Genomic DNA, 11,800 nt, shown 5'->3' with positions numbered 1-11,800 from the left:
GAGACAGGAGAATGGCGTAAAAACCCGGGAGGCGGAGCTTGCAGTGAGCTGAGATCCGGCCACTGCACTCCACCCTGGGCGACACAGCGAGACTCCGTCTCAAAAAAAAAAAAAAAGAAAGAAAAAATTAATTAATTAATTAAAAAAAAAAAGAAAATTGGCTGGGCATGGTGGTTGATGCCTGTAATCCCAGCACTTTCAGAGGCCAAGGTAGGCAGATTAAGAGGTCAGGAGTTTGAGACCAGTCTGGCCAACATGGTGAAGCCCCATCTCTACTAAAAATACAAAAATTAGCTGGGCGTGGTGGCATGTGCCTGTAATCCCAGCTACTCTGGAGGCTGAGGCAGGAGGATTGCTTGAACCTGGGAGGTGGAGGTTGCAGTGAGCCAAAAATCCACCACTGCACTCCAGCCTGGGCAACAGAGAAAGACTCCATCTTGAAGGGAAAAAAAAAGAAAAGAAAAGAAAATTTTGTGTATAATTCAAAATTCCCTGTTAACCTGAACACTTGGGCTTTAATGCTTTATATTTTTTAAAAAATACTCATCGCCTTCAATCACGAAATGTGAGAAGTTCATGCACCTGAAAGGGACAGACCTCAAGTCAGTCCATTATCCTCAAAGACACCATATTAAATGCATCATTAGGAATTGTGGTAAACATTTTGAAGGACGTGATTCTAACTACTCTACTTGTACTTTTCTGGGCAGTTCGAGCAGTTCCAGGATCCAGTACTTGGGGGCTGAGCACAGAGGTGACCTCAGTGCCTGCTCATTTGATACTCACCTTGGTCTCTCTGGAGATGGGTTGGGGCTGCGGGGAGGAGGTGTACGTGGCACTGCTGCCTTCGGAGCAATGCTGGCTGCAGGTAAAAGGCCATGGATGATGTGTTTCTGCACAAATGAAATCCAACAGAAGTCACTGGGTTGGGTCACTGGATCACTTGAGTCTTGTCACCACTCCCCCTGGGCCTGCAAGGGGACACCTGCACTGGCCACCCATGGATCCAAACCCATCAGAAGCCCACTCTGCCCCTGCCATCCCCAGTCCCCATTAGGCCAGAGAAGTGCACACAGCCGAGGAGCATCATGACAGGTGCTCATTGTGGGACCCTCTTGTCCTTCCCTCCTCAGAGCTTCCCTGGCTGTCCCCAAGAGTCACCCTCTAGCCCTTCCACGTGTCCCACAGCACTCCTCCCAGTGATGTCTCATGTGGCTCCCCCTGCAGAGCAGGGTGACTTCCTGAGAAGCAAGTGACTTCCTTATCTTTATTTTGCTTTGTTTTGTTTTTGAGATGGGGGCTTGCTTTGTTGCCCAGAGTGGAATGCAGTGGTACGATCATGGCTCACCGCAGCCTCAAACTCCTGGCTCAAGCAATCCTCCCACTTCAGCCACACGAGTACATGGGACTACAGATGTTCACCACCATGCCTAGGTAATTTTTGTATTTTTGTAGAGACAGGATCTCACTACATTGCCCAGGCTGGTCTCAAACTTCTGGCTCCAAGTGATCCTCCCACCTCAGCCTCCCAAAGTGTTGGGATTATAGGCGCGAGCTCTGTACCTGGCTGACTCTCTTATCTTTATCAATCCTGGAACTCTAGCATTGAGCGCATTGCCTCACACCTCATAGGGGCTTAATATAAGCTTTTAGGTAGCTTATCTCCAAGATGAGAATAATGAAAACTAGCTCCTATACACAGTGAAAGTCAGAGAACCCGCTTTAGGTAACCGTAACTGGGAGTCTCTGAGACGTTTCTGGGTCTAGTCCAATCATTTTCTTGGCACGAGCCATTCACTGACACCTACTAGAGGCAGAACACCATGACAGCAATGAAGAAACCTTGTCTTCATCCCCAAGGTGGTGAGTAGAGAGGAAAAACACCCAAATAGTTATTACAGAACATAGAATTATGGAATGAGCCGAGAGAAAGGCTCTCTCACTAAAAATGAAAAAAACAAAACAAAACAAAAACAAAAAACTCCTCAATGAGATGTGGGATAAAAACACTATTGTCTTCTGTTTGAAGCCAGTAATTAGCACAAAGTGCTGGGGTGGGCAGGGAGGGAAGATTCCTCCAGGTCTGGGGCCAGCCTGGGAACTTCAAATGCTTCCTTCGAGAAAATCACGCAGGCATTTAGACTGGGCTTTCAAAGATGCCCATTGGTCCCACATTTGGGAATGTGATGGAACAGCATTCTAGGAAGAGGGAATAGCATGAACAAAGGAATGAAGCAAGACATTGGTTGCAGTGCTCTGGAAATCATACGCACGGTTCTCTGTTTTGCTGGAAGGCAGAGGCATCTGCGAGGGTGGGGCTGGGGACCCAGCCTGACTGGCTAATTTTTTAAATTTTCTGCAGAGATGGGGGTCTCACTATGTTGCCCAAGTTGGTCTTGAACTCCTAGGCTAAACTGATCCTGGGAGGCTGAGGCAGGAGGATTGCTTGTGCCCAGGAGTTCAAGATCAGCTTGGGCAACATAGCAAAACCTTATCCATAGCAAAAATTAAAAGAAAATAATTATCTGAGCATGCTGGTGCATGCCTGCAATCCCAGGTACTCAAGAGGCTAAGACTCCAGGATCACTTGAGCCCAAGAGGTCAGGGCTGCAGTGAGCTATGATCGTGTCACTGCACTGCAGCCTGAGCAACAGTGAGGCTGTTGTGAGTGAGGCCCTGCCTCTACAAATATTTATTTTAAAAAGATAATTAATAGGGCAACTTCTGAAAAAGAAAAAAAGACAATAAATACATCTGTCATTCTGACAAGAGTCCTCATGCTCCTTTGTAATTCCTTGTCCCCGATGATGGGGGCAATTCCCATGGGAAGGGCTTTCAGAGCAGATGGAGGAGATACTGGGGCCTAGTGAGGAGCACCCACTGACAGTGGCCCCAGGAATGTTAGGTAGTGGTCAGCATGAGACACAAGGTTGGGAAGGGTGGCACAGCGTGGGGGCCTCTTTCAGGAGTGAGGGATGGGCAGACCTTCCCGTCATCTCCTACAGCCCCTACTCCCAACTTGCACAGCCACCCACCGGAGCAGAAGCTCCAAGCAGTCTCTACCCAATATCCCCACTCTATTTACCTCTCTGAGTGGCGCCTGCCACCCTGCATCTGTCAAGTGATTCCACAGTTTCCATGTTTCCTCCCCGCCCCCTTCCATTATCTGCTGCACGACAAGGATTTTTGTTTGTTTGCTTGTTTTGTAGACAGAGTCTCATCTGTTGCCCAGGCTGGAGTGCAGTGGCACCATCTCAGCTCACTGCAACCTCCACCTCCCAGGTTCAAGTTATTCTCATGCCTCAGCCTCCCAAGTAGCTAGGACTACAGGCATGTGCCACTATGCCTAGCTAATTTTTGTATTTTAGTAGAGATGGGGTTTTACCATGTTGGCCAGGGTGGTCTCAAACTCCTGACCTCAGGCAACCCACCTGCCTCAGCTTCCCAAAGTGCTAGGATTACAGGTGTGAACCACTGCACCTGACCAGAAAAGGTTTTCTTAACCTGTGAATCCCAAGGGCTGGTGTCCAGCAGGTCCTCCAAAAAGGCTGCATAAGATTTTTTTTTTTTTTTTTTTTTGAAAGAGTGAATCCCCTATTGCACACTAAAACATGTCTCCTACCATCACAGTCATTTCCTAACTATGGTCCCCTCATCCATCCTGTCTCTACCGGGCATAAAAACCCTCACGGGCAGCACCACTCTCTCGACGGCAGGCAAATGTCCAGCATGGCATATCAGCTGATATAGGTTGGTTCCTACCAACTGTTATGGGATTTTTGGCCTGTCGATTTTTCTGGTTGGAACCTCTGTGGCCACAGTGCCTTTGCCTGAGTTCTTGTCCTGCGTCCAGGAAGAATGAGGTACTCAGACTAGTGAAGGGGGAAGAAGAGTTTTATTTCGTGTTAGAAGAGCTCAGAGGAGTAGGCAGCTCCTCTCTGGAGGCAGGTTGTCCCATGAGCTCAAGTGTTCAGCTCTCCGCAGAGAGGAGGCCCTGGAAAGGGTGGCTCTTCTCCACAGGCAAGTCATTCCAATGTCTCTGCAGGTCTCTGAAGCTCTCAGCAGAGAGTAGCTCCTCTCTGCTGGCAGGTGGTGTCTGTAGCTCTCAGCGGAGAAGGCACTCCTCTCCGCAGCCAGCCACCCCATCGTCTCCAGCTATCAGCAGAGAGGGTACTCCTCTCTGTAGCTGGTCATCCTGTCCCCTCGTCTCTCTACCCACCTCCTCCTCTGGCCGTTCCCTGCACCACTCTGGCTGAGTCCAGGGTCTTTATGGACCTCAGAGGGGAGGAAGTGCGTGCTGATTGGACCATGGGCAGGCCCAGAAGAGGCTCTGCGAGTTTCCACTCTGGTCAGAGGGACTGGCGGCCCAGCCCCCAGCCTTCAGGCCCTCCCTGGCCTGAGGGTGGGGCCTCACTGGGGACCCCGCCCCTTTCCTCCTGCTGCCATTCTTGGCCCCAGGGCTTGGCTCCAACCGCCCTGCAAGATTAGAGCCGTTGTGTGTTGCCGGGTGCCCTATGGTCCAGGCTGCAGAGATGCCCTAGTCCTGTGCCTGGGAGGGCAGCCGCAGCCACACCCTGGGAGCTCCCACCCCGCCAACTTGGAAGGGGCAGGGCTCGCGCTTGTCCCCGGCTCCTGCCTGAGGAGCTGCAGCTGCACATAGAAGGGCAGATTCTGCCTGTTCCCGGCTCCCGCAGGAGCACAGAGAGCCTCGGATCCACAGCTGCAGTTTGGGTGGCTGTAGCCCTGCCCAGGAGGGTGGGGCTCCTGCCTGCTCCGTAGAGCAAGAGGCCTGGGTCTGCAGCAGCGGTTTGCGGCTCCCGTCCCAACTCACAAGGGGCGGAGCTTCCACCGGCTCCATGAAGTGTGCAGCCCCAGCCACACAGCGTGATGGCAGCAGCCACTGCCATCACAACGACCCAAATTCATTTCTTGCTTCCCCTCCTCTTCCCAGGCAGAGTCCCTGTGCTTTAGCACTCAGCGTGGGCTCCCACTTCCCAAAGAGCAAATAATTCATTCTTTTTCAGGCCTTGGCATTTGCTGTCTTCTGCACCCAGAATTCTTTTCTTACTCCCTGCCAAGCCCAGGTCAACTCTCCCGGCTGACGTTGCTGCCCTTCTGATACACACGTCAACAGCAGTTCTTGTTTTACCATTGTGTACAGAATTATTTAGGGGCTTGTCTGTCCTACAGACCCTGTGGCCATAAGCTGTCAATCAGCTGTGGGTATCAGCACACAGCAGGAACTCATTAATGTTTGGGGCTTTAAATAAAACCTCAGGCCAGGTGCAGTGGCTCACGCCTGTAATCTCAACCCTCTGGAGGCAAAGGTGAGAGGATTGCTTGAGCCAAGGTTTAAGACCAGCCTGAGCAGCATAGCCAGATTCCATCTCTACAAAAAATATATATTTTTTTTATGTTTTTTTGAGACAGAGTCTCACTTTATTGCCCCGGCTGGAGTGCAGTGGCACAATTTTGGCTCACTGCAACCTCTGCCTCTTGGGTTTAAGCGATTCTCCCACCTCAACCTCCCGAGTAGCTGGGATTAGAGGCGCCCACCACCACGCCCGCTAATTTTTGTGGTTTTAGTAGAGATGGGGTTTCACCATGTTGGCCAGGGTGATCTTGAACTCCTGACCTCAAATGATCCGCCCGCCTCAGCCTTCCAAAGTGCTGGATTCCAGGCAAAAGCCACCTCGCCTGGCCTCTACAAAATAATTTTTTAAATTAGCCAGGCATTGAGACTTGGCAACGCGTGAAGCAAAAAATAAAATAAATAAAAAGCAGCTAGGTGTGGTGGTACACACCTGTAGTCCCAGCTACTCAGGAGGCTGAGGCAGGAGGACCACTTGAGACCAGGAGGTTGAAGCCACAGTGAGCTAAGATCGTGCCACTGCACTCCAGCCTGGGCATCAGGACAAGACCCTGTCTCTAAAACTAAATTAAATAATAAATAAATACAAGAATCCCCTTGGCTGCTATGTGGAGAATTGACCTAGGGGAAGGGCGAGAGTGGAAACAGAGAAACCAGTTGGGATCCGCCGCAGTAGTCCGGGTAGATGCTGGAGGCCGGGGTGTGGGTGGAGATGGGAACAGCTGGCAGATGTATGTCGTGGGTAGATCGGATGGGACTTGCTGATGGGATGTACATGGTGGGTGGCGGAGGGAAGAATGAAGGATCACTATATCCAGCAGTGCAGCAGGTGCACGTCGGCCAGGAGTTAACTCAGGGCACGGGGACGAATGCAACAGGTGAGGCAGGGTGCTCCTGTCCAACTGTGGCCGACCCTGGGGCAGAAGATTGTTAAAGCCGGGCATAGTGGCTCACGCCTGTCATACCAACTCTTTGGGAGGTTGAGGAGTTCAAGACCACCCTGTGAACACAGCAAGATCCCTGTCTCCACAAAAATATTGAACAATTAGCCAGGAGTGGTGGCGCGCGCCTATAGTCTCAGTTACTCAGGAGGCTGAGGTGGGAAGATCGCTTAAGCCCAGGAGTTCGAGGATGCAGTGAGCTATGATCGCAAAACTGCACTCCAGCCTGGGCGACAGAGCGAGACCCTGTTTCTTAAAAGAAAAAAAAAAGTTTAGAACACGAAAAATCAAGGCTTCTTAAACTGAAAACCATTTTCTCTTGTGCCGCCGCCTTGACTGGATCTCAGGCCAAACCCCAACCCGCCGCAACCCTTTACCCCTAATCCCCGGCCCCATAGAGCTCCGCGTGCGGCAGGCGAGCATCTACTTACGAACTGGCCCCTGCGGCCTCTCCGAAACCCCAGGAGCATCCTTGCAGCTCCAGGAGACCGGGCCGGGGGCTGGACTCATCAGCAGATCTCTCCACAGCCAGGGACCACTCCCTAAAGCCCGCCGCAGGCCCAGCCCCTCAAGCTTTCTCTTCGCAATGGACTTTGCAGCAACCACGTCGGCCATTGGCTCAGCTCGGCCCTCGACCAATCAGAGCTAAGGTTACTTCCACACCGGTCGTTCTTGGCAACTAGTCGATTCCTGTTCAAATCCCCGCCAGGGCAGAAACGTCCGCCCTATCCGTTCTCTTATTGGTCACATTAGACGTCCATTTCTGACGACACAGCCTATCCGGCGCTGCGGGAGGCGGAGGGCGGGCTGGATAAAGGACTAGGCGAGCTCCGAGGGCTTGAACCCGGAAGTGGCGCGGCCGCCAGTAACATGATCTCTAGACTGGGACCGTGGGGTTCCTGCCGGCTGTGTTCGGGCCTAGGACTGGACTGAGGAGCCACGGTGCGGATCCACCTGGGGTATCAGGGGCTAGGCACGTGATGAAAATGAAGGACGCGGACACCGGGACAGGAATCTCCTGGTTCTTAGAGAATTTATTTCGCCACAAATAATTGGCAAACGGGATCTCGCTGTATTGCCCAGGGGGGTCTCGAACTCCTTGGTTCAAGCGATCCTCCCGCCTCAGCCTGGCCCATTGTTGGGATTACAGACGTGAGCTACTGTGCCCAGCCCAGGATTCTTTTAAAACTTGAATCTGATCGTGCCTCTGCCATTATTGGAACCCAATGCCATTAGCACCTCCACCACCACACACCCCCTCTCCAGCCACCCTGGCCTTCGTTCAGGCCTTTGTGTTTTCTTATTAGTAATTTAAAAGGGAATCTTATTTGACAGTTTTCTGACAAATAATTCAATCTTCAGGAGGGGATCCTGCCCCAGAGGCCCCTGGCTTGCAGTGGAATGCAGGGCCATGTGCAGGAGAGCCTGCTCAAGTGCCGCCTGACTTTTCCCTCCTTAGGTGGAGACCATCCATGGAAAAGAAACCCCCGGATGATACGGGCCCCGTGCACGTGCCTTTGGGGCATATTGTGGCCAATGAGAAATGGCGCGGGTCACAGCTGGCGCAGGAGATGCAAGGTCGGTGGGCTGCCCTCTCCCAGCCCTTTCCTCCCCTAACAAAAAAAAAAAATCTGCTTATTATTGCCATCTTTTCATCCAAAGCTCATGGAACTCATTTTCTTCTCTGTATTTTAAGGGAAAATTAAACTCATTTTCGAGGATGGCTTGACACCAGACTTTTATCTGTCGAACAGATGCTGCGTTCTTTATGTCACCGAAGCTGATTTGGTGGCAGGAAATGGCTACAGAAAGAGGCTTGTTCGGGTTAGAAATGTAAGTATTAGGCCAGGTGCCATGGCTCACGCTTGTAATCCCAGCACTTTGGGAGGCCAGGGCAGGTGGATCACCTGAGGTCAGGAGTTGGAGACCAGCCTGGCCAACATGGTGAAACCCTGTCTCTACTAAAAATACAAAAATTAGCTGAGTATGGTGGTACATGCCTGTAATCCCAGCTACTCGGGAGGCTGAGATGGCAGAATTGCTTGAGCCTGGGAGGCAGAGACTGTAGTGAGCCGAGATCACGCCACTGCACTCTAGCCTAAGCAACAGAGTGAGACTCCATCTCAAAAAACAAAACAAAAAAAAAGAAATGTAAGTATTGTATTAAAGAAACTGAAATTAAACATTGATTTGTCTCACCCCAACCTTCCCTCCATCCCTTGATATCATTTATTTAAAATCATTGGCCAGGCCAGGCACGAAGTGATAGCATTCTTAACCTGAAAAGTAATTTGGTTGCAAAATGATTTACTGTCTTTTTTTCCTTTCAAGTCCGGTAATCTTCAAGGAATTGTAGTCGTTGAAAAAACCCGGATGAGTGAACAATACTTCCCAGCCCTACAGAAGTTTACTGTGCTGGACCTTGGAATGGTGCTGCTTCCAGTGGCCAGCCAGATGGAAGCATCCTGCCTTGTTATCCAGTTGGTGAGTACCGATTCCTACACCTTCATGGTAGTCCTGTCCTCATGGACACTCAGCTGCCCTCCAGAAGCAACCATCAATCCAATCTATGTCATTCCCTGAGTTGGTTTATAAAGTCTCTTCGAGGAATTTAAATATGGAAGTTGCATCAGCAGCCAGCTCAGCTTGTCACTCACTGTAGGCAAGTGTATCACAAAGTATACAAGCTGGACACCTGATTTTAGATTCTCAGGGTGTGATGACTCCATCAGTCATTATCCTGCCCTTTCGCTGGTGAAAATGTCAACTAGAGGCCAGGCGTGATGGCTCACGCTTGTAGTCCCAGCACTTTGGGAGGCCGAGGCGGGTGGATCACTTGAAGCCAGGAGTTCGAGACCAGCCTGGCCAACATGGCGAAACACCGTCTCTACTAAAAATACAAAAATTAGCTGGGTGTGGTGGCGAGCACCTGTAATCCCAGCTACTCGGGAGGCTGAGGCAGGAGAATCACCTGAACCCAGGAAGCGGAGGTTACAGTGAGTGGAGATTACACCATTGCACTCCAGCCTGAGCAACAAGGGCGAAACTCTGTCTCAAAAAAAACAAAGGAAAGAAAATGTCAACTAGAAGCTGTTTATCTCATCCCGTGTTTTTGTTAAGCATCAGCACCTTGTGCAAGTTTTTTGTTGTTGTTGTTGTTGTTGTTTTTGAGACGCAGTTTCGCTGTATCCCGCAGGCCAGAGTGCAGTGGCACAATCTTAGCTTACTGCAACCTCTGCCTCCCGGGTTCAAGCCATTCTTCTGCCTCAGCATCCCGAGTAGCTGGGACTACAGGCACGTGCCACCACACCCGGCTAATTTTTGTATTTTTAGTAGAGACAGGGTTTCACCATGTTGGCCGGGCTGGTCTCAAACTCCTGACCTCGTGATCTGCCCACCTTGGCCTCCCAAAGTGCTGAGATTACAGGTGTGAGCCACCACACCTGGCTAGGTTTGTTTCTTTTTTTTAAGATAGGGTCTTGCTCTGTCATTCAGGCTGGAGCGCAGTGGTATAATCTTGGCTCACTGCAACCTTTGCCTCCTGGGTTCAAGTGATTCTCCTGCCTCAGCCTCCCTAGTAGCTGGGATTACAGACACCCACCACCATGCCTGGCTAATTTTTGTATTTTTAGTAGAGACAAGAGTTTCACCATGTTGGCCATGGCTGGTCTCAAACTCCTGACCTCAGGTAATACGCCTGCCTCGGCCTCCCAAAGTGCTGGGCCACCGCACCCAACCAACACTTTTTTTTTTTTTTTTTTTAGATGGAGTTTCACTCTTGTTGCCCAGGCTGGAGTGCAGTGGTGGGATCTTGGCTCACTGCAACCTCCACCTCCTGGGTTCAAGTGAGTCTCCTGCCTCAGCCTCCCAAGTAGCTGGAATTACAGGCACCTGCCACCATGCCCAGCTAATCTGTATTTTTAGTAGAGATGGGGTTTCCCAATGTTGGTCAGGCTGGTCTCGAACTCCCGACCTCAGGTGATGCGCCCACCTCGGCCTCCCAAAGTGCTGGGATTATAGGCATGAGCCATCGCACCCGGCCACCAACACTTATTTTTAAAATCAGTTTAGTGGCTTATGCCTCTGATCCCAGCATGGAGAACATCAGCTCTGTGTGTGTGTGTTGTGTTTTTGTTTCTTTCACTTTCGTGTTCTTTGTTATGTGTGTTGTTTTTAAATCTCCCCCTCTGATGTGGAGCTAGAGTTGAGAGCCACATTGGAGATGCAGGCAGCCACAAATGGTTCACAGATCCCTCTCTACCAAATCCCTTGCATTGCCGTTCCTAACTTTCCTTGGTATAATGCTATTGTCTGCCTTAGTATAACCACCACTAACTGCAGACCAGGTTTCTCCTTTGAGGCAGGCTTCCTGCAGGACCTGCGTGAAGTACGTCTAGTTTAGGTGTAGCCATCATTTAATCCTGCACAACTGAAATGTTTCTTAATGGACTATCAGAAAGTGTTTGAATTCCTCAGTGTGTTTTTCTAAACATTCTGAAAACGCACGTTTTTGTAAATTATTGCCTTACTCCTTTGTGTGGCTCACCTTTCAATAATTTCACTGATGTCTGAGAAATTATATTCATGGTATATGAAAACATTTGTTTCCTTAAGTGAAGCTGAACCAAATGGAAAAACGGTATTTCCACAAAACAAATTTTAAGAAAACGGGCCAGTCCTCCAGAGGGCGCTCACGTGCTGTTCCTTTCATTTGCGGTTCAGGTTCAAGAGCAAACCAAAGAACCCAGTAAGAACCCTCTTCTCAGGAAGAAACGGGCCCTGCTGCTGTCTGAGCCATCGCTCCTTCGAACCGTGCAGCAGATCCCAGGAGTTGGAAAAGTTAAAGCTCCCCTTCTCCTCCAGAAGTTTCCAAGCATCCAGCAACTGAGTAATGCTTCCATTCGGGAACTGGAGCAGGTGGTCGGACAAGCAGTGGCAAAGCAGATCCATGCCTTCTTCACACAGCCCAGGTGATGGTTGGCCTCAGGGCCACCGTGTCTTCTCCGGAGACCACAAACACCAGGATCTTGTTTTCAGCTTTAAAAAGCAAGAGAATGGGCCGGGCACAGTGGCTCATGCCTGTAATCTCAGCACTTTGGGAGGCCGAAGCCAGCAGATCACCTGAGGTCAGGAGTTCAAGACCAGCCTGGCCAACATGGAGAAACCTATCTCTACTAAAAATAGAAAAAATTAGTCAGGCATGGTGACAGGGGCCTGTAATCCCAGCTACTTGGGAGGCCGAGACACGGGAATCACTTGAACCCGGGAGGCGGAGGTTGCAGTGAGCTGAGATCGTACCACTGCACTCCAGCCTGGGCGCCAAAGTGAGACCCTGGCTCTAAAAAAGAAAAAAAAAAAAAAAGAGGCCAGGCGCGGTGGCTCACACCTGTAGTCCCAGCACTTTGGGAGGCCGAGGCGGGTGGATCACGAGGTCAGGAGATCGAGACCATCCTGGCTAACATGGTGAAACCCCGTCTCTACTAAAAAA

General features: G+C 50.6%; 2 protein-coding genes across 5 annotated transcripts in view; one reads left to right on the top strand and one right to left on the bottom strand.

Annotated features, from left to right (window-relative positions):
• CEP89 (centrosomal protein 89kDa) overlaps positions 1–6,938 on the bottom strand; it is a 96,944-nt gene extending 90,006 nt beyond the window's left edge. The window contains exons 1-2 of the mRNA XM_011995279.1: positions 6,744–6,938; positions 787–893 (exon numbers count right to left, since the gene is read on the bottom strand). Coding sequence (XP_011850669.1) covers positions 787–893; positions 6,744–6,782 — 146 coding nt within the window. The 5' untranslated portion in view covers positions 6,783–6,938. The remainder of the gene's footprint in view (positions 1–786; positions 894–6,743) is intronic.
• A 177-nt stretch (positions 6,939–7,115) lies between these two features.
• On the top strand, positions 7,116–11,666 carry LOC105550346 (chromosome unknown open reading frame, human C19orf40). Of its 4 annotated transcripts, none has more exons than XM_011995247.1 (5): positions 7,116–7,254; positions 7,772–7,890; positions 8,067–8,145; positions 8,644–8,796; positions 11,035–11,662. In XM_011995247.1, exons 2-5 carry the CDS (start codon positions 7,856–7,858, stop codon positions 11,284–11,286), a joined length of 519 nt encoding a protein of 172 aa, XP_011850637.1. In that variant the 5' UTR covers positions 7,116–7,254; positions 7,772–7,855; the 3' UTR covers positions 11,287–11,662. The 4 variants fall into 4 exon arrangements, with proteins under 4 accessions (XP_011850637.1, XP_011850635.1, XP_011850638.1 ...); XM_011995245.1 differs by having other exon boundaries at positions 7,127–7,254; positions 8,009–8,145; positions 11,035–11,666; XM_011995246.1 differs by having other exon boundaries at positions 7,218–7,285; positions 8,009–8,145.
• Positions 11,667–11,800: the final 134 nt, after the last annotated feature.

This window comes from Mandrillus leucophaeus, unplaced genomic scaffold, assembly GCF_000951045.1.
Source record: "Mandrillus leucophaeus isolate KB7577 unplaced genomic scaffold, Mleu.le_1.0 Scaffold48, whole genome shotgun sequence".
Classification (NCBI taxonomy): Eukaryota; Metazoa; Chordata; class Mammalia; order Primates; family Cercopithecidae; genus Mandrillus; species Mandrillus leucophaeus.
The sequence above is the reverse complement of the archived record's forward strand: the minus strand, read 5'-3'. Positions and strand labels throughout refer to the sequence as shown.

Excerpts from the sequence above, each read along its gene's own strand:
- LOC105550346 (XM_011995245.1), top strand. The coding sequence starts at position 7,785 with ATGGAAAAGAAACCCCCGGATGATACGGGCCCCGTGCACGTGCCTTTG. Across the intron at positions 8,146-8,643 it reads GGCTTGTTCGGGTTAGAAAT|TCCGGTAATCTTCAAGGAAT; the intron begins GTAAGTATTAGG and ends TTTCCTTTCAAG. Across the intron at positions 8,797-11,034 it reads CCTGCCTTGTTATCCAGTTG|GTTCAAGAGCAAACCAAAGA; the intron begins GTGAGTACCGAT and ends TTTGCGGTTCAG.